The following is a 22924-nucleotide window of genomic DNA, read 5'->3' on the forward strand; positions in this document are numbered from 1 at the left end:
GACATGTTCAATTAACTTCCCCAACCACTAAATTAGTCCATAAAAAAAGTTTGCTCTCCCAGTAGAATAAAAGTTAAACAACTTCAGCTATATTCTCCGTAACAGCACACAAGGACAATGTTTTGAAGTCTTTGTAGCAGCCCCTAAAGTGGAGTTGCAATGAAGAAGCTGTAGAATTAGAATTTCTGTTGTTCAATTTCTATTGAATGAGTTGCTATTCAGGACCAAGTTTTTCAAAAGTTATCTATCTGGATTTCGGGTATCAGATAGGGTTAAATGGCATGGAAATAGAATGAATAGAACAGGGTTCCCCATTCAAGTCAATGAGTTGTTCGTTCAATTCATTCTATTTCAATGTATTTGAAAAAAAATAAGAAAAGTGGGCCCTGGTGACTGAGTGATTGACAGACTTCCTGAGGATGGGATGGGTCAAGACAGGGGATTGTGGGATGTCAGAGAACCACAATGGGGTCACAGCCCTGGTGCCAGATTTACCACTAACTGGATTTTCATTGGAATTGAACCCACCCTGTCACGACTGCCTTAACTCTGGCCTGGCCAGGAGCCATTGGGAGGCCAATGCCAACCAGCTACACACACACACACACACACACACACACACACACAGACAGACAGTCAGACCAATGCCTCTGGAAATAGTCAAATCATGTATAGTAACAATAGAAAAATCTACGTTTTCAACAGAAGTGACTCAACATATCGAGTGGCAATAACTCACGTTGTGAATACTGAATACCTCATTGACGCTGACCTCATACTCTAGCTATTATACGCTATCCGTTATCAGTTGTTTATATGCTCTAATCCGGAGCCAACCCAGATACCCGCCCAAACCGCATCATCATCGGGCAAGCCTGCCTCTCTGGGCTCGATCATTTCCAAACAACCCTCCCTCTTCCGCAAAAAAAACAAGAGGCTCGGATAAAAACCGAGAGAAGCAGAGCAGCGATCACACTTCATCGTCAACCCGCCCTGGACCCCCGAACCCAATTGTCACGAGGGATATTGAGGACTAGAAACATACCATACACAAGGACAAGGTAAGGATATGGATGTCAATACAACCACATTGCCTTCTGTTTTCCAGATTTCAGTTGGTGTTTAGGCTTTTGTAGAAGTGATTGCATTAGACTACAACATTTTGCGGATTATTTATGTATAGCAAGCATACTTCCTTCACCATGGAGTGGATTTAGTCCGCTAAATAACAGTTGATTTCTAATGGAATGCCAAAGGATTTCAGTAATAACGTTACTGTACTCAAATGGAATGTCAAATCAAATTTCAATGAACTTTTCACGTTTTTTCCCCACGTTTTTATTAATCGAGTTTTTCCATGCTTTGCCTTTGTGCATATTTTTAATCTGAATGCATAGTTAGGCTAATTATAATTAAGTCATTATAGCAGTTTCTCATAGGTTGTAGTTTTGGATGCTTAGAAATGTTTTTATTTATCTTATCTATAGATGAGATTACAGATGAGATTATAGATGAGATTAGTTGAATCTATACTTTAGTGTTTCCCTTAATTTATTTATCAGGAATATGGACCAATTCAATTACATCTAGATTTGGTTTATAAACTACTGTATGTCCTATGGAGACCTGGGTTCCAATACGTATGTATTTGAGGTATTTAAAATAAAATAAAATCTGTGTATTTGAGTATTTTAAAATAAACAGTCCAAAACAAATACTTTCATTTGAGTATTTGAATGGTTATTTGTAAAGAAAGTATTTTCAAATAACATTTTCAAATACCTGGGTTAAATGCATGGGAATGTAATTTAGTCAGTGTATTTGAGTATTTTCAAATACTTTACAGGTGTATTTCCAAATACATTCCGATATTCAACTACTTGTCTTTTCAAGGAAAACATATCTGAATACTTCATTTGAAATGTATGTAAAAGTAATTGAGATATTTCAAATAGTATTTGAACCCAGGTCTGCTCCTATGGGGATTTGGATCAGTTAAGGGTGTAAATGGCAAGCGGATATTTACACTCTTGGTTCCTATTGTGTAGTCTAGTTATGCTCCATTACTTACACAGTATATAGCTCTCATGTATTTCAGGTCTATAGCATTCTTGTCACCTGATGGCGGATGTCTCCGCACCTTGGCACATGTAGGCTATGTTGGGAGTGACAGAGTTAGTCAGTCAAAAGGAATTCACCTATTAGTGCTTTCTCACTGCTCAAAACAACTACTGCTGACCATTCCCTGCCACATCTCTCTCTCCCACATTCCTCTCCCCTTCTATCACAAATCTTTCACACCCAAACTCATCTCTCTTTCTCCTTCCCTCCACCTCTCTCTCTCTCCATTCATCTCTCTTTATCCCTTTCTCCACTTGATACTCTTCTATTCTTTCACTAATGTCATCGTTCTCGCTCCATCCCTCCACCTCTCTCGCCATCCCTCCACCTCTCTCTCCATTCTTCGCTCTCTATCCCTTACTCTCTCAACCTAATACTCCCCTCACATTCTGTTTCATACCGTCATCTCTCCCCCACCTCTCTCTCCAGTGTTCATCTCACTATCCCGCTCTCATTTCATCATCCATCAGTTCTCTCAGTAATCAACAGCTCTAGAATGAGGTCATTCTAAAACTTCTTGTTGCAAATACTTGTAACAAGTGAAGCAGTGTTATTTCAGATAACAGGACAGAGATTACACTGAGAATATGTTTCTTGGAATGTGGTTCCCTGGAGGTAGCTGTGTGTGTGTGTGTGTGTGTACAGTTGAAGTCGGAAGTTTACATACACCTTAGCCAAATACATTTAAACTCAGTTTTTCACAATTCCTGACATTTAATCCCAGTAAAAATTCCCTGTCTTGGGTCAGTTAGGATCACCACTTTATTTTAAGAATGTGAAATGTCAGAATAATAGTAGAGAGAATGATTTATTTCAGCTTTTATTTCTTTCATCACATTCCCAGTAGGTCAGAAGTTTACATACACTCAATTAGTATTTGGTAGCATTGCCTTTAAATTGTTTAACTTGGGTCAAACATTTCGGGTAGCCTTCCACAAGCTTCCCACAATAAGTTGGGTGAATTTTGGCCCATTCCTCCTGACAGAGCTGGTGTAATTGAGTCAGGTTTGTAGGCCTCCTTGCTCACACACGCTTTTTCAGTTCTGCCCACAAATTTTCTATAGGATTGGGGTTAGGGCTTTGTGATGGCCACTCCAATACCTTGACTTTGTTGTCCTTAAGCTATTTTGCCACAACTTTGGAAGTATGCTTGGGGTCATTGTCCATTTGGAAGACCCATTTGCAACCAAGCTTTAACTTCCTGACTGATGTCTTGAGATGTTGCTTCAATATATCCACATCATTTTCCTACCTCATGATGCCATCTATTTTGTGAAGTGCACCAGTCCCTCCTGCAGCAAAGCACCCCCCGTGCTTCACGATTGGGATGTTGTTCTTCGGCTTGCAAGCATCCCCCTTTTTCCTCCAAACATAACGATGGTCATTATGGCCAAACAGTTCTATTTGTGTTTCATCAGACCAGAGGATATTTCTCCAAAAGTACCTTTTGCTGTTGTTCTGGGATTAATTTGCACTTTTGGTAACGTTCATCTCTAGGAGACAGAATGCGTCTCCTTCCTGAGAGGTATGATGGCTGCATGGTTCCATGGTGTTTATACTTGCATACTATTGTTTGTCCGGATGAACATGGTACTTTCAGGCATTTGGAAATTGCTCCCAAGGATGAACCAGACTTGTGGAGGTCCACAAATTTTTTTCTGAGGTCTTGGCTGATTTTGCCATGATGTCAAGCAAAGAGGCACTGAGTTTGAAGGTAGGCCTTGAAATACATCCACAGGTACACCTCCAATTGACACAAATGATGTCAATTAGAAGTTTCTAAAGCCATGACATAATTTTCTGGAATTTTCCAAGCTGTTTAAAGGCACAGTCAATTTAGTGTATGTAAACTTCTGACCCACTGGAATTGTGATACAGTATAAGTGAAATAATCTGTCTGTAAACAATTGTTGGAAAAATTACTTGTGTCATGCACAAAGTAGATGTTCTAACCAACTTGCCAAAACTATAGTTTGTTAGCAAGAAATGTGTGGAGTGATTGAAAAACAAGTTTTAATGACTCCAACCTAAGTGTATGTAAACTTCCGACTTCAACTGTAAGTGTGCGTGTGTTGGTTCCACCTTGTGCCTGACTAGCCCCGTATATAATTGGAGGCTTTAAGCAGCTCTCTTAACTTGGGAATTCCTCTGGACAGCATCTCTCAGTACTACAGCACACTCTTAGTGTCCTCGGATACACTGTGAATGAACGAGACAAACATGAGGTGGCTCACATGCACCACCATCAGGACAGGGTCCCTTCCAGGAACCGACTGACGATTAAGGGGCTGCATAGTAGTCCAAACTCAGCTATGTTGCTTAGTAACAAGTTGATCCCAGATCATTGCTTACGGATCAGTGCATTTAGTGCATTCTTTGCTCTGAATGAGTATTGTAGTCTGTTAGTGAGTGTTGTAGTGTGGTGTGTCACCAGGCTTTGTGTGGCGGCTGGGCTGGCTGGTGGTTCAGGCCAGGGGGCCACTCAGTGCTCTGTCTGATTCACAGGTCATGAGTGACTGGCCTTCTGTGGTCACTGGTCGGCCAGTCTGTCTGGTCATAGAGTGATACGTTTAGTGGGTTTCATTTGTTAGACAGTGGGTGCTCTATTCGATGTCTAATTTTAAAATGTGATCTGATTGCTCTTTATGTATAATCTCTCTATCTATCCAATCCATTGGTCCATCCTTCCTCCCTATTTCCTCTACCCTTTCTCTCTGCAGCCTACGGTTGATGATTCAACTATTCTCTCCATACAGCTAGCTGCGGTGGACTCATTCACTACCCTGCTGACTTCAGGGGTTTGCTTTCCCCTCTTTCCCCTCTTTTTCGTCTTTGTATTCTGTTACTTTGTCACTTTTCCCTCTTTCTCTCTACCCCTTTTTCTCTTATGTCGCTCCTCTTTCGCCTGAATCTCTAATTTTTCTTCTCATCTTTGTTCTCTCCCTCTTCTCCCCCTTCCCTCTCTCTAAACCGGAATGTCTTTCTGTGGCTACGTTCACCGTCTCTCTGATGAACAGAGCAGGTGTTATACCGTGGCTGCATCCCAAATTGTACCCTATTTCCTATTTAGTGCACTACTTTTGTCCAGAGCCCTAGTAGTGCACTAAATAGGGAATAGGGTGCCATTTGGCATACAGACCATGTGTAGAGTGGGCATGAAAGACCACAATGGCACCTCTGTAGTAGACCCCCACAACAGACCCCCTTTAGAGGGGTTTAGATAAAGACCCCGGTATAGCAGGCATGGCTCCAGCCAAGTAGCTTACCATACCTAAGTAACACATAGTGTCATCACAGTGTTAGGTCAGTTGTCATAGGCAGACATCAGCTTTCATGACATGTGTTATATCATTATTATGACACAGTTAATAACTTAGTATAGTCCTTATGATAGTGTGGGCATAACATATCCAGTGTCTCGTCCCCAAAAAGTAACGACGAGACATTGTCGCGTGTGCAGCCTTTCTGGCCTCTAGGTCACCAGGCTGCTCCTTATGGCGCACACCTGTCACCATCAGACTCACCTGGACTCCATCACTTCCCTGATTACCTTCCCTATATATGTCACTCCCTTTGGTTCCTTCCCCAGGCGTTAGAGTTTCTGTTCCTGTGTCATGTCTGGGCGTTGTTCGTGTTTCTTGTTTTGTATTTAGTTGTGTTTATTTATTAAAACACTCACTCCTTGAACTTGCTTCCCGACTCTCAGCGCACACGTTACAGACATGGAAAATAAGACTATTTTAGAGTATTGGAACCAAACCGAGGAAGAGAAGGAAAGGAAGATAATTAGCTAGAACCAAACCACAGGTGCGTATCATTCTAGTTCACTCTGGTTCAATGTGATGCTAATCAGATCACTCCTATGGCTGCCTGGTTTCCCTCAGTGCAGAGTAAACTCTGTTATAACTGTGTTAAGGGCATGCCATCATGGCACATATATATGCATAGTCCCATACACCATAACATACACACACAGCTCCCTCTGTCTACAACTGTTTTCTTCTTTTCAAATCAATTCATTAAGATTTATTGGTATGGGAAAATAATATTTTACCAACAGCAACATCTGTACTATTGTTTAACTGCACACTTAAAAGTTGTTTCCTCTAGTTAGTTCTTATCCTCGCTCTAGCAGCTTTAGATCGGTATTTCAAAACATCCTTATTCAGTTTGATGATCGTCCTGATTTTTGACTAGAGTACTGTGTACTGCTGTACTGAGTTAAGTAAAACACTAACCTCCGACCCTAACACCTAAGCCTTACTTCCTTATATCCCTTGAGAGGTGAAATGGCCGCTGTCTGAGTCTCTATCTGCTGAAGCATTCCTGTGGTCACTGGTCTGCACGTCACCCATCCTTACTGTACAGGTCGGCCAGGTAGACTCGTCACTCAGACTGACAGGGGGAGTAGGAGTTGTGCTCAGCACTTCGAGACAATTCTGTTAGCGTAATCAGAATCAGCATTATTCGCCAAGTCTGCTGCATGACTAAACACGGATAGGAAATTAAGCTAGGGAGTTACCCGCATACTGATGTGGTTGTTGTGGGGGAGTTTGATTAGTTTGTGTGTCTGAATATTAGCCTAGTGTTCTGGTGTGAGGCTGATGCTGTTGATAGTCTATAACTGACTAAACTCCAACAGCAGGCTTCAACAGTCTCTCATTCACATCAACACTCAGACTTGATCTACTAAGAGAGCAGAGGTTTCCTCTGGCCCTCATGGGTCTGAAGGGAATATACGGTCATACATTTTTCTGAAGAAACCACTGACTAACTAGGTGGGACAGACAATTGCCTCCTAATCCGTGCTAGGAAATGAGTTAAACTCTCATCAACTAAAAGCGAGAGAAAAAACAAATGCCAATTGTTTCCTTTTTTATCTTGTAAAATGCTACCAACAAAATAGGGCTGTGCAACTGTATATGTGTGTTTGTGTTTTAGTGTGGGTGCATGTGTGTGTGTGTTGGATCTTGAAAGAGCTGGTTTAGTAGAATCGTTGCCAGGCCACAAACCTACACAGACACACCGCATTGTGGGATTATCAAACAGCAATTGATAATCCTGTGGTGTCTGAGGAAGCCCCCCCCACGTGTGTGCGCGCGTGTGCGTGTGTGTAATAGACACATGTTAATGATAGAAGACGGGCACTAAGTGTGTGCGTGCGTGTGTGTGTGTGTGTGTGTGTGTGTGTGTGTGTGTGTGTGTGTGTGTGTGTGTGTGTGTGTGTGTGTGTGTGTGTGTAATAGACACATGTTAATGATAGAAGACGGGCACTAAGCGTGTGCGCGCGTGTGTGTGTGTGTGTGTGTGTGTGTGTGTGTGTGTGTGTAATAGACACATGTTAATGATAGAAGACGGGCACTAAGCGTGTGTGTGTGTGTATGTGTGTGTGTGTAATAGACACATGTTAATGATAGAAGACGGGCACTAAGCGTGTGTGTGTGTGTATGTGTGTGTGTGGGTCTGGACATGGGGACTACACTCTTAGAAAAAAGGTGCTAACTAAAACATAAAATGGTTACTCGGCTGTCCCCATGAGAGAACCCTTTGAATAACTATTTTTGGCTACAGGTAGAACCCTTTTGGTTCCATGTAAAACCCTTTCTACCGAGGGTCCTACATGGAACCCAAAAGAGGTCTACCTGGAACCAAAAAGGGTTATACCTGGAACCAAAAAGGGTTATCCTATGGGGACAGCCAAAGAACCCTTTTGGAACCCTTTTTGCTAAGAGTGTATGTGTGTGTGACAGATAAAGCATAAAAGTGAGTGACATGGGATACACAGGCTCAGTGTTAGCAGGAAACATATGGCCTGGTCTGACAGACTAAAGGGAGGGACGGTAGGAAACAGAGAACAGAACACAGCGGAACAGCTGCACCAAGGAAACCGGGATGGAAACTAAACCCAGCGAGAAAAACTCATGCTCTGCCAGAGAGGCTCAGCTAGGGTATAGAAAACACAGCCTGAATACACCTGGGGGTTTCCTCCAGCTGAGAAACACCTGGCTTGAAAGGGATATGTACCCTTCTCTGTTTGTGTGTGTGTGTGTGTGTGTGTGTGTGTGTGTGTGTGTGTGTGTGTGTGTGTGTGTGTGTGTGTGTGTGTGTGTGAGAGAGAGAGAGTTCCACAAGTACAGTCCTGCAGTCATCCCAGTGAAAGACTCAGGGAGTCTTTTTCCCAGGAACGTCTTGTCTTTGTGTCTTGTGAGTTGATTAGGTTCACGTTCCTGAGCAGTGTGTGTGTTTGCCAGCGTAGCAGTTTGACCTCATTTATATCAAAACAACAGCGCTATTAGCCCAGTCAGACACACATGATGAGTCAGACAGCCGCCAGCCGGCTGCGGTGTGTGTGTGTGTGTCTGAAGTTTATATGTTGGTCTTGGTACCATCCGATGACCACAGTGCTGGAGTCTTCTTCAGTCTCTTTTCACTCTTTCCATCTTCTTTGAACTTTCTAGGTTTTTCACCTTTTGTCTTTCTCCTCTGTCTTCCCCCTTCTCTCTAAGGTTGAGTCATGGTTAGTCACAGTTGACAGATAGGCAATGGTTCCTAACAGGGTTTTGCAATGCATCTCCAATCTGACATGTATGTTTACAGAGAGAAGTAGATTCATTCACATTTTATTCCAATGTTTATTTTATTTTAACGACTGTGATATGTGGTTGCCTTACCTTCCCTAGTTGAATGCACTTACTGTATGGCGCTCTGGATAAGAGCGTCTACGAAATCACCTAAATGTAAAATTCCATTAGCAGACACCCTTATCCAGAGCAACCAACAGCATTGCCAAATAGCACGATCATCACACCTCCACCATCACCACACATTTAAAAAATACCTAAGTTACAAATGTCAGTTTAAACTAAGTGTGTTGTGTGGTTAGTCGCTAGTGCAAAAAGGCTTTTTGGAGTCAGACTCTGTAAAGTTGCCAGTCATTTCCCCCCTCTTCTCCTCTCATCTCTCTCTGTGTTGTCGTGAGTCATTCTACCCGCCCTACATCTGCTCGTCTCTTTAGGAACCGCTTCCATACTGCTCTGGCTTGGAATGTTGGGAAAGGGCTTCAGCAATGTTTTGTGAGCTCACACACTCAGATACACTCATAGGCAGCTCTTTAGACTTTCCCTTGCGTGTCCGGCTGTGTTTAGATTGTTTGACACTGTTCTTTGTTACTTAGGATTAAGGGCTATGGTCTCTGTTAGACACTCATTCACTGGAGGGAGAGAGAAAGAGTGAAGAGGGTCTCTATCCTGTTTATCCCAGAGGGAGCACAATCTTGTAAACACAGCGGACAATGGTTATGAGTAGGGAGGTGAGACGAGGACAGGGGGCAGGAGGTAGGGGCAGAGGACAGGGGGCAGAGGACAGGGGGCAGGAGGTAGTGGCAGAAGTTCTGCAGAGGGACAAAGGAAACATTTTCTTTATTTAACCTTTATTTAACTAGGCAAGTTAGTTAAGAACAAATTCTTATTTACAATGACGGCCTACCAGGGAACAGTGGGTTAACTGCCTTGTTCAGGGGCAAAACAACATATTTTTACCTTGTCAGCTCGGGGATTCAAACCAGCAACCTTTCGGTTACTGGACTAACACTCTAAACACTAGGCTACCTGCCACCCCATGTTATGTATCAAACTACAGGATACTATTTCTGTCATCATCGAAGTTCTTTCCAACGTAAACACAGACTCACTCTGTTGATTCTGAAACTGTACATGCAGTTGGCATCAGTATGACTTCCACACACACACACACACACACACACACACACACACACACACACACACACACACACACACACACACACACACACACACACACACACACACACACACACACACACACACACACACACACACACACTATGCCACGCCCACGGACCTTCGTTTCTTCTCCGTAATGAGTTTGGATCTGAGTAACTCCCCCACCAAATGTGAAAACATTCGGGGTCGCCTGATTGGTCCAGAAACCGATGGGTTGGGCCAGAGTTGGACAATATGTCATTGGCTTTGATATTCTGATTGGTTAGAGACGATCCAATCGTTGATTACTTTGTTTTGTAAACGCCCCTTGTGCACCTCATCACCACAACCGACTTCAATTTAGGTCAGTCTCAGACTTCAGTATGTAGCGAACGACAGAGCAGCAGAAGAGCCATCAGCAATGCCCTCCAATTCCCCAAAACATTCCACCTTTCTCTGTCTCTTACTCAAAGGAAGGGTCAGGGTTAGGGTTTGAGGAAGGGTTAGTATTGAAGAGTCCATCCATCCTCTACAAACATCAGAGTATTATAATGGTGACATCAAATCACATTTTATTGGTCGCATTCATATATTTAGCAGATGTTATTGTGGGTGTAGTGAAATGCTTGTGTTCCGAGCTCCAACAGTGCAGTAGTATCTAACAATTCACAACAATACACACTAATCTAAAAGTAAAGAATGGAATGAATAAATATATAAATATTAGATCGAGCAATGTGGGAGTGGCATTGACTAAAATACAGTAGAATAGAATACAGTATATACATATGAGATGAGTAAAGCAGAATGTAAACATTATTTAAACATTATTAAAGTGACTAGTGTTTCTATATTAAAGTGGCCAGTGATTCCAAGTCTATGTACATAGGGCAGAAGCCTCTAAGGTGCAGGGTTACGTAACCGGGTGGAAGCCGGCTAGTTGGACCTATTGTTCACTAGGATATGTTTTGAACCCAATGACTTGACTTGTCCTGAAACAACCAATAGTCTCTTTCACATAAACCTTTACTTATGTATGTTTTAATTTATTTTCCAGCAGAAAAGATCCAGACACAACCATGGCCAGAATATTGGGACTGCTGCTCTTCCTGTCAGCTCTCTGCTGCTCCCTAGCGGACAAAGTAGGTACCACACCCACTGCACTAACCACAGCTACAGTTAGATATAGAAGTTGCCCTTTGGGTGCAGGTCTAAGATCAGCTTAACCTCTCAAAATGCGTCAGGTGGAAAATGCTAAACTGACCATAGATCTGCGTCTAGAGTTAACTTCATCACTACTGTTGCCATGCAGACAGTTAACTTCATCACTACTGTTGCCATGCAGACATGTGTGTTTGTTGGTACTGTGGAGCTTTGAGACCATTTCTCTTACCTCTCCCGTGGCAGATTGAGCTTCGTCGCGCGAAGAGAGGGACACGCTACTATAGAGGTGAGCTTGGATCGCCCGCTCTGCCATCTACAACTGGGTCAATCTACCCTCACCCTCTGACACCCCACGTCTGTCCCTCTCTCCACACTTATCATGTGTTAGCTACAATCAATCATTTGTTTGTGTGTCACTTACACCTTGTCTTTGAATCTTACTGTCTCTCTTGTAGTAAATTACTCATGTGTCTGTCTCTCTGTGTGTATGTCTGTCTCTCTGTTTTTGTGTCTGTCTCTGTCCCTGTGTGTGTGTGTGTGTGTGTGTGTGTGTGTGTGTGTGTGTGTGTGTGTGTGTCTGTCCCTTTCCCTGTGTGGGTGTGTATGTGTGTGTCTGTCTGCCTGTGCCTGTGCCTGTGCCTGTGCCTGTGCCTGTGCCTGTGCCTGTGCCTGTGCCTGTGCCTATGTGTGTGTGTGTCTCAGCGCGTTGTGTGGATGGCCAGTCAGCTGCGGTGCGTGGTTATGGGGACACATGGATGAGATGGAGGGGCCAGCGTGTGGAGTACTGCCGCTGTGCATCACAAGGACGAGAGCGCTGTCACTACGTGCCCGTCATCAGTGAGTGGAAACACAGACACACTTACACATAGATATAGATACAGACCAACACACACACGCTCACAAACCCCCACACCGTCTAGGGCGGCAGAGTTACTACACTGTTTAGCCTGTAATTTCTGTCAGTGTATGTGTCTTGTTCTCTTTCCCAGTCTTCCTTTTCCACTGTTTGTCTTTGTTGAATCAACAGAACCCCCATCCCCCTCCCTCTGTCTGTCTGCCCCCATCTCGCCACTCTATTTACAGTACCTCTCTCTTCTGTTTCCTTACTTCCTCCACAATGGAGAGTGGTTGGTGTCATGGAGAGAGAGGGTGCAGTCTAGGATGGAGAGTCATTAGAACACTCACCCATTGTGACTTTCACCATGTTTTAACACTCTTGGCACAAACCCTCCAATAAACACGTCCCTTCACCCCCACTGAACAACGCTGTGAGGCATGACCACCCTCTCCGATGACAGACAAATCACTGCCATATTCTCCGCCTGTGTGAGGTTGTACGCTGTCAACAGAGAAATTGGAGGTTGAAGCTGTTCTGACAAAGGGAAATTATGAGAATTTGTGACGTAAAAGAGGCTAGGACATTTGCTATAAGAGGTGGGCACTTCGTCTGCGCTGCAGCAAATGATTGTTGTTAGAGAAAGAGAAGAGGTGTATAAAATAAATACATCCAACATATCTAACCATCGCTCTCTACATCCCTATCCCCCCCCGCGTCCCTGTAGCCTGCTATCAGTCAAGGTGCTACAACGGGGGAACCTGTAAGGAGGCGGTCTACTCCTCTGACTATCTGTGCCAGTGTCCACCAGGCTTCACAGGAGCCCAGTGTGAGATCAGTAAGTGGAATACATTCAGAGATCACACTACACTACACTGTCAATAAATACTCCTCCTCTGGGCCCATATACTACTGAAAAACAAGGACAAGGGGATATGAGCAGTATCCATTCTATCCCCTAGTTTTTACATAGGTTCATTTAGCACGATATAGCGCCACTATAAGTGGAATAACACAACCTTAGCCCCGGGCTAATTTGGCTGTGCCCTGCTGCACTGCTATTGAGTCTTACATTTACATTTTTACATTTTAGTCATTTAGCAGACGCTCTTATCCAGAGCGACTTACAGTAGAGTGCATACATTTTTATTACATTTTTTACATACTGAGACAAGGATATCCCTACCGGCCAAACCCTCCCTAACCCGGACGACGCTATGCCAATTGTGCGTCGCCCCACGGGCCCCACTAGTCTTATCTAGTACTATCTAGTAGTAATCCTGGTTACCATCATCATTTGACCAGTAGACACGCAGGACATGGTAGAATGCAATCCTGCTACAATGACTCATAGCGGTTATGGAGTTGTGGTCTGTGGGCCAGCCGGGAGAAAATCTGAAACTCCATGGAACCCAGCGGTTTGCTGACATAAATCAGTTTGTTTTATTCCGTTTGGAGGCCGTTGTAGACACCCTACCCACTCAACATTCAACATGTCAGTTCCAAATAACATGCTGACTGTTTAATGAGTGCGTTCACAGCCAAATGAGTGAGCCCAGAGTCATGTGACGCAATCTATCAGCGTCATCATTCACTAATGGTCATTTGTTGAAACCACAGCGGCCAAACTCTCCACATATGACTCTGAGTGAGCCTAACCAGACCAATATGCTCTCTAAATGAGTGTAATCAATACTCATGCGTGTGTCATTTCATGGATACCATAAGATCAGGGAGCCAAAACACAGAAGAGATGTGTGAGTGAGTCCTTAGTCATGTAACCATGATGCAGGACGACAGGAGGATGCCATAAAGGACGACAGCTAGACAGACACACAGAGAGACTATCAGATCAACATGGTTGTTATGATGTGGTTCCTCATAGATACCAATGACGGTGTCCAAAATGGCACCCTATTCCCGACATAGTGCTCTACTTTGGACCAGAATCCTTAGTGCCCTGGTCAAAAGTAGTGCACTATAAAGGAAATGGGGTGCCATTTGGGACATAACCTATGTGTTTGGATGGCTGGATTGTATAGACTAATTTCTCTCTCTCTCCACAGACACCAATGAGAAGTGCGTGGTGGGCCAGGGTAAAGGGTACCGTGGTACGTGGAGTATCAGTCGGATCGGCTCAGAGTGCATCAACTGGAACTCTACCACCCTCAGAGGGAAGAAGTTCACCGCCAAGAAACCAGAGGCTAACAGCCTGGGGCTGGGCAACCACAACTTCTGCAGGTACACGCACGCACGCACGCACACACACACACACACACACACACACACACACACACACACACACACACACACACACACACACACACACACACACACACACACACAACAATCAAGCTCTCTAGATCAATTTTCCCCTCCCCTGTTCTCTCTCTCTCAGGAATCCAGACAATGATACTAAGCCATGGTGTTATGTCTACAAGGGAAACCAAATAGTCTGGGAGTTCTGTACTCTCTCCAGCTGCTCAGCAGGTAATAACATGATTAACTATGATACCATTATAGTGTACTGGTATTTGGTTACATTGTTGCCTTGCCAAACTATGACAAGTAGGTTAAATCAAAAACAGATTGGCACCCAGGTTGCTTTACTGACTAACGTTATTTGGTCCACAGATTAAATAAAATCTGAGGTTTATCTGCGCCTCACCCTGTGTGTTTTTCCAGACCAGAGGCCAGTGGAGTGTGTGCAGGGCTCAGGGCAGACGTACAGGGGGACGGAGGCCGTCACTAAGAGGGGCTCCAGCTGTCTTCCCTGGGACTCACCCCTCATCACCCGCAAGTTCTACAACGCATGGAGGTCTGACGCCAGACAGCTGGGGCTGGGGAGTCACAACTTCTGCAGGTAGGATCATAAACGTACACAAACTCTCTTTCTTACGCACATATACACCACAGGAGGTTGGTGGCACCTTAATTGGGGAGGACGGGCTCATAGTAATGAAGCGGAATGAGTGGATGGTTTCCATCCTCAAGGTCACTGCACTTGTACATAGCCCATCTGTACACAGCCCATCCAACTACCTCATCCCCATACTGTATTTATTTATTTATCTTGCTCCTTTGCACTCCAGTATCTCTACTTGCACATTGATCTTCTGCACATCTAACATTCCAGTGTCTAATTGCTATATTGTAATTACTTCGCCACCATGGCCTATTTATTGCCTTACCTCCCTTATCTTACCTCATTTGCACTCACTGTATATATACTTTTTGTTTTCTTTTTTGTACTGTATTATTGACTGTATGTTTGTTTATTCCATGTGTAACTCTGTGTTGTTGTATGTGTCGAACTGCTGTGCTTTATCTTGGCCAGGTCGCAGTTGTAAATGAGAACTTGTTCTCAACTAGCCGACCTGGTTAAATAAAGGTGAAATAGAAAATACAATAAAAATGTGTTTGATGCCATTCCATTTGCTCCGTATTATGAGCCGTCCTCCCCTCAGCAGCCTCCACTGATATACACAAACACTCACTTATACACTCTCCTCTGGCTCTCTTACAGGAACCCAGACGGTGATCTCGGCCCCTGGTGTCACGTCTACAAGAACATGAAGCTGACCTGGGAACTCTGCGATATTACCAAATGCCGTGAGTATCCCCGTTACCCTGTTACCATGACTACATTCCAATAATATCGGCCACAATACGCATCATCGTCCTCTCATGTGCCGGTCAAATGGCCACTGTCTCTTCTGCCAAGTATTTCCATCATCATCATTACCTACAGTAGCTTACTGTAATGTACACGATAACTAAGAAGACAATGAGTCAATGTCTGTCAGGATTGTAGTGAGTGAAATGTGTAGGAGGTTAAATTAAGTACACTTGCAACTGTAGTCACACTATATGAGTACTTGATATCTAATGTCATACTGAACAGTATCTGTTGTTTGTTTTTTAGCGAGGAGACCAACCACCATTACTACTCTAGGCCCCAGGGCTCCCACCAGCAACAACAACAACAGAGGTAGGACAGCCACAAAATAACACATCCAATTCACCTCTACACAGTGTTTCTCCTCCTCCACACCTCCCACTCTCCTTCTATTCCTCATCCACACCTCCCACTCTCCTTCTATTCCTCCTCCACACCTCCCACTCTCCTTCTATTCCTCCTCCACACCTCCCACTCTCCTTCTATTCCTCCTCCACACCTCCCACTCTCCTTCTATTCCTCCTCCACACCTCCCACTCTCCTTCTATTCCTCCTCCACACCTCCCACTCTCCTTCTATTCCTCCTCCACACCTCCCACTCTCCTTCTATTCCTCCTCCACACCTCCCACTCTCCTTCTATTCCTCCTCCACACCTCCCACTCTCCTTCTATTCCCCTCCACACCTCCCACTCTCCTTCTATTCCTCCTCCACACCTCCCACTCTCCTTCTATTCCTCCTCCACACCTCCCACTCTCCTTCTATTCCTCCTCCACACCTCCCACTCTCCTTCTATTCCTCCTCCACACCTCCCACTCTCCTTCTATTCCTCCTCCACACCTCCCACTCTCCTTCTATTCCTCCTCCACACCTCCCACTCTCCTTCTATTCCTCCTCCACACCCCCCACTCCCCTTCTATTCCCCTCCACACCTCCCACTCTCCTTCTATTCCTCCTCCACACCTCCCACTCTCCTTCTATTCCTCCTCCACACCCCCCACTCTCCTTCTATTCCTCCTCCACACCCCCCACTCTCCTTCTATTCCTCCTCCACACCTCCCACTCTCCTTCTATTCCTCCTCCACACCCCCCACTCTCCTTCTATTCCTCCTCCACACCTCCCACTCTCCTTCTATTCCTCCTCCACACCCCCACTCTCCTTCTATTCCTCCTCCACACCCCCCACTCTCCTTCTATTCCTCATCCACACCTCCCACTCTCCTTCTATTCCTCATCCACACCTCCCACTCTCCTTCTATTCCTCCTCCACACCCCCCACTCTCCTTCTATTCCTCCTCCACACCTCCCACTCTCCTTCTATTCCTCCTCCACACCTCCCACTCGCCTTCTATTCCTCATCCACACCTCCCACTCTCCTTCTATTCCTCATCCACACCCCCCACTCTCCTTCTATTCCTCATCCACACCCCCCACTCTCCTTCTATTCCTCATCCACACCCCCCACTCTCCTTCTATTCCTCATCCACACCCCCCACTCTCCTTCTATTCCTCCTCCACACCTCCCACTCTCCTTCTATTCCTCCTCCACACCTCCCACTCTCCTTCTATTCCTCCTCCACACCTCCCACTCTCCTTCTATTCCTCCTCCACACCTCCCACTCTCCTTCTATTCCTCCTCCACACCTCCCACTCTCCTTCTATTCCTCCTCCACACCTCCCACTCTCCTGGGCTCCTCACCTCTCCTTCCCATGAATGTTGAGGTTTTTCTATCTACAAACAGAAAACAAAATCTAATATAAAGGCCGTCCCCCGCGGGTAGGTACCTGTGGCCAGCGTGCTGACAACAATCTCCCCTCCTTCCGTATCCTGGGAGGAGCCCAGAAGAGTGACATCACAGAGCAGCCGTGGCAGGCAGCCATAAACGTGTACCGGCCCAGAAACAAAGCACACTTGTTCCTGTGTGGAGGGGTCCTTATAGACTCCTGCTGGGTCCTCTCTGCTGCACACTGCTTCGACGACGGGTATGTCTAGTACACACACTCATGTACGCATTCACACACATACACACGCATCCACGCACACAGTGCACACCCACACACATGGGTGTAACTCAGTGATCTGCTGTCTCCGTCAGGTTTAAACCACAGCGGCTGCAGGTGGTTCTAGGCAGGACGTTTCGTAAGAACTCCTCCAGCAGTGAGCAGATCTTTGAGGTGGAGAAGTACTGGAGCCACGAGAAATACAACAAGACAACCTTTGACAACGACATTGGTGAGCCAATGCAATGTTAAAGGCCCAGTGCAGTCAAAATTCAGTTTCCCTGTGTTTTGTATCATATTGTACAAAAGCTGATGAAAAGAATGTATCAGTGTCATTTCCTGTTAGTTGCTGGTTGAAAATACAATTTATATAGGACCTTTTAATCAGCCTGTTTGCATGGGCGGGAGTTTTGGCTTGCCTGGTGACAACACCAGGCGGTAAATTGGTTAATAGACCGATAACAAAGAGAGTTCCAAACCTCTCTGCCAATAACAGCTAGTTTTAAGATTTCCCCTCCCCACTCAGACCACTCCCAGACAGTCCTAGCTAAATTCTCGCATGAGAAATAGTTTTTTTACTAAAAAGCAATTTTTGTCAATTTTAATAGAAAACTATTACGATAAGGTAATTAATTGTCACCCAGAAATGATTTGATATGAAAACGTCTGCATTTGGGCCTTTAAGCACTGACACGTCAATCCTTAATAATAACCATGACTAATGGTTATGACATGGCTATGACATGACTATGTAGCATATATGAAGAGCCATTAAAACCATAGTATAGCACAATCACTCATTCTCTCCCGGCCCTCCTCCTCCTCGGTGCCCTCTCCTCATCCTCTTCCTCCCTCAGTCTTGATGAAGTTGAAGAGTGATATTGGCCTGTGTGCTGTGAACTCGCCGGAGGTCCTACCCGCCTGTCTGCCTGACCCAGGGCTGGTACTGCCCGACTGGACCGAGTGTGAGATCTCCGGCTACGGCAGGGAGAAGGAGTGTAAGACAAACATCATCCTTTCTTGGAATTCTTCATCTCTTTTTTAAACTGGTTCTATGGTTTATTTTCTGTAGCCTAAATCACACAAAATCATTTTAAAATACCTAAGGCAGTGTTTCTTAATCCTGGTCCTAGGGACCCAAAAGGGGGGACATTTTTATTTTTGCCCGAGCATTACACTCCTGATTCCACTAATCAAAGGGTTGATGATGAGTTGATAAGATGAATCAGGTGTCTAGTGCTAGCTAGGGCAAAAACTAAACCTTTACAGGATGAAGAAACACTGACCTAAGGGAATACATGCATACATTTAATACAGTATCTTCTGACGATAACCCTTGCTATTTTTTTTTATGGTGTCTAGAGATGTAACAATGTTCTATAGGCTATAGGTGCATTGAGGAATGAATCTAATACCCTCCCCTCTCCCCATAGTTGATGCGATGTACTCTGAGCGGGTGAAGAGGGGTCACGTGAGGTTGTGGCCTCAGGACCGCTGTGTCCCTAATGTCTTATCTGGACGTGTGGTCACCTCCAACATGCTATGTGCCGGGGACACCCGGGGTCTGGACGATGCCTGCAAGGTGAGGAGGGCTCTTTTTCTTCCCTCTCCTAACACTCTCTGTCTGCATCCCAAATGGCACTCTATTCCCTATATAGTGCATTTGTCCATAGTAGTGCACTATATATGTAGGGAATAGGGTGCCATTTGGCATGTAGTATGCACTCTCTGCAACACTCAGCACTTAAATAGCTAGTTAGCTGGTATGGTTGAAACAAGTATGTGTCATGTTGGATGTTAGTACTACTGCTAATCTTTATCAAATGGAACTGTATGCCTACTGCTGGACCATGACTGAACCACAACTGACCCATGTCCCTCGTCGCCTCCTCTCCTCTGCAGGGGGACTCTGGTGGTCCTCTTGTCTGTCCCAATGATGGGAGGATGACTCTGATGGGGCTGATCAGCTGGGGAGATGGCTGTGGGAAGAAAGACACACCCGGGGTGTACACACGTGTTACACAATACACTGACTGGATCAGCAGCAAGAAACAGGAAACTAGCCAGTAAACAAACACACAAACACATGCACATACACACACCTGGAGAGAACTTGTGAGAGAATTCATCTGACTCCATCATCAGAGAATTCATCAGACTCCTGTCCATCAATCGCAATGAATGCCTTAACCAAGGAACGGACAAGCACTTAACGCACAAAAGGATCCGCCAGTACTCCAGTACATTCTGTGTAAGCATTGTTTAACTCTTGTGCTTAGAGGTAGGATGCAGTAAGGTCAGAAAAAACTAAGAACACAATGTCTCCAAAGTGAATAGACTGATAATCAGTCCAGCTCAGTGCCTTCCAGCTGATTCCTGTTCTACCCAGAGTTATATATCTCCACATGCAGCTCACAGAATGTTGGACATTTACTTTGCACACAAGGTTCCATAGGAATGTATATAGCCACTCCAATTAACATTTTTCAGTTCATTTAGAGGGGATTTTACATTGGTGGCTTGCTGTCTGAATGTTGCCATGTTACATCAGTGCGTATGTGACCCTACCCCACTATAACATTAACCACGAGACAATCTGCTGGATCAGAGTCAATGTAAGACAGCGGCTGCATTCCAAACGGATCATTGAACTGCATGAACAAAGGGGTTGAGTTGTCAAATTGGAACAACGCCAGAGCCTGAACACAGCCACCATTATCTGTCTCCATTCCATAAGCGTTGGGTTGAGCCCAGCGGTCAGCGTGTACAGTATTTTAATGTTGGTTTTATGTTGAAAAGGACTGGGAGGTGTTTGCAATGACTGGGTGTTTGTACTGTATCTAACAAAAGCTCTTTGCTTGCAAAGCACTTGGACTCCACTTCCCTCCCATAGTATTTGGTTATGTTTGAGTGGGTGTTCATATTATGTAGTATCTCATAAACATACACCCTCTCAAGGACAGTCATGTTTTATTTGATTTTACTTGTGTGTATTAAGTTAATATTTATGTCTATTAATATTACACTTTTTTTCAACTGTAATAGTTTATGTTTTTTTAGTAGTTCAATGTGTAGTGTTTTGGAATTGCTGTTTATGTTTATCATTTATTTCTGGGGGTATCATAAGAAAGACATACACCCATCTCTTTAAATAAAAAAACATTTAAGTGAAGTTGATGGTTGATCTCTTGTTGTTACAGGGGTGAGCTGTGCCATAGACTAGAGGAAGCCTAGAGGCCTAGGCACATTACAGCACATACACACAGAAGTCATTTTAGTGAATGTATCATCGTGCCAGCACACACTGATTCCTTCCAAACCACTCGTTGAATTTACGATTTCCAACTTGTTGTGTAATGTTTATGTCCAATGCCCGATGAGCACCGATACGTTTTATCTATAATTTCTCTTCATTATTTCTCTTCATGATGGCGCCGGGGGGGGATGGCTACCGTCTTATCAGCTCTTAACCAACCATGCTATTTTGTTAGTTTTTTCACGTTGTTCCTAACTTGTTTTGTGCATAATGTTGCTGCTACCGTCTCTTATGACCGAAAAGAGCTTCTGGATATCAGAACAGCGATTACTCACCTCGAATTGGACAAATACTTTTTCTTTAATGAGTCGGACGGGAAGGATATACTTCAATCACCCGAACAGACCCTCATCCCCGTCATTCGCTGGAGAAGGAAACTGAGATTTTGCGGAAAAAGATTAGGGTGCCTTGTGAGAATCAGGCGTCGAGTGGCTAATCTGCCTTTGCCTGAACTGAAAGCACGTATATCCTACCAACGGGACATTAAAAACTGTAATGTCTTATGTTTCACCGAGTTGTGGCTGAACGACAACATTAAGAACATACAGCTGGGGATGGTACACTCTATCGGCAGGATAGAACAGCAGCCTCTGGTAAGACACGGGGCGGGGGCCTATGCATATATGTAAACAACAGCTGGTGCACAATATCTAAGGAAGTCTCAAGGTTTTACCCACCTGATATAGAGTATCTCATGATAAACTGTAGACCACACTATCTACCTAGAGAGTTTTCATCTGAATTCTTCATAGCTGTCTACATACCACCACAGACCGATGCTGGCACTAAAACCGCACTCAAATAGCTGTATACCGCAAAAGCAAACAGGAAAACGCTCATCCAGGGACGGCACTCCTAGAGGCCGGGGACTTTAATGCAGGGAAACTTAAATCAGTTTTACCTCATTTCTATCAGCATGTTAAATGTGCAACCAGAGGGGGAAAAAAATTCAAGACCACCTTTACTCCACACACAGAGATGCGTACAAAGCTCTCCGTCTCCCTCGCCCTCCATTTGGCAAATCTGACCATAATTCTATCCTCCTGATTCCTGCTTACTGGTGCTTCCTGCTTTTATTTTTGCTTGTGACTTGGTCTATAAAAAAGTGGTCAGATGAAGCAGATGCTAAACTACAGGACTGTTTTGCTATCACAGACTGGAGCATGTTCCGGGATTCTTCCGATGGCATTGAGGAATACACCACATCAGTCACTGGCTTTCTCAATAAGTGCATTGAGGATGACGTCCCCACGGTGACTGTACGTACATACCCCAACCAGAAGCCATGGATTACAGGCAACATTCGCACTGAGCTAAAGGGTAGAGCTGCCGCTTTCAAGGGGCGGGACTCTAACCTGGAAGCTTAAAAGAAATCCCGCTATGCCCTCCGATGAACCATCAAACAGGCAAAGCGTCAATACAGGACTAAGATCAAATCGTACTACACCGGCTCCGATGCTTGTCAAATGTGGCAGGGCTTGCAAACTATTACAGACTACAAAGGGAAGCACAGCCGAGAGCTGCCCAGTGACACAAGCCTACCAGACGAGCTAAATAACTTTTATGCTCGCTTCGAGGCAAGTAACACTGAAACATGCATGAGAGTATCAGCTGTTCTGGATGACTGTGTGATCACTCTCTCCGGAGCCGATGTGAGTAAGACTTTCATAAGGCCGCAGTGCCAGATGGATTACCAGGACGTGAACACAGAGCATGCTCTGACCAACTGGCAAGTGTCTTCACTGACATTTTCAACCTCTCCCTGTCTGAGTCTGTAATACCAACATGTTACAAGCAGACCACCATAGTCCCTGTGCCCAAGAACACTAAGGTAACCTGCCTAAATGACTACCGACCTGTAGCACTCACGTCTGTTGCCATGAAATCCACATCACCAACAAACTAACAAGGTCCAAGCACACCAAGAAAGTCATGACAAAACCTATTCCCCTAAGGAGACTGAAAAGATTTGGCATGGGTCCTCAGATCCTCAAAAGGCTTCACAGCTGCACCATCGAGAGCATCCTGATGGGTTGCATCACTACCTGGTATGGCAACTGCTTGGCCCCC

General features: G+C 44.7%; 1 protein-coding gene across 3 annotated transcripts; it reads left to right on the forward strand.

Moving 5' to 3' along the window:
• Positions 1 to 973: 973 nt before the first annotated feature.
• LOC120033161 (tissue-type plasminogen activator-like) lies at positions 974 to 20710 on the forward strand. 3 transcript variants are annotated; one of them, XM_038979477.1, is made up of 15 exons: positions 974 to 1061; positions 10918 to 11002; positions 11268 to 11310; positions 11727 to 11861; positions 12587 to 12697; positions 13926 to 14100; positions 14258 to 14349; positions 14545 to 14722; positions 15386 to 15471; positions 15785 to 15850; positions 17319 to 17520; positions 17634 to 17770; positions 18396 to 18536; positions 18972 to 19120; positions 19441 to 20710. In XM_038979477.1, the coding sequence occupies exons 2-15, from the start codon at positions 10940 to 10942 to the stop codon at positions 19606 to 19608; spliced, it is 1746 nt and encodes a 581-aa protein (XP_038835405.1). In that variant the 5' UTR covers positions 974 to 1061; positions 10918 to 10939; the 3' UTR covers positions 19609 to 20710. The 3 variants fall into 3 exon arrangements, with proteins under 3 accessions (XP_038835405.1, XP_038835547.1, XP_038835468.1); XM_038979540.1 differs by having other exon boundaries at positions 987 to 1061; positions 10921 to 11002; XM_038979619.1 differs by lacking the exons at positions 14258 to 14349; positions 14545 to 14722.
• Positions 20711 to 22924: the final 2214 nt, after the last annotated feature.

This window comes from Salvelinus namaycush, chromosome 1 (assembly GCF_016432855.1).
Source record: "Salvelinus namaycush isolate Seneca chromosome 1, SaNama_1.0, whole genome shotgun sequence".
Taxonomy (NCBI): domain Eukaryota; kingdom Metazoa; phylum Chordata; class Actinopteri; order Salmoniformes; family Salmonidae; genus Salvelinus; species Salvelinus namaycush.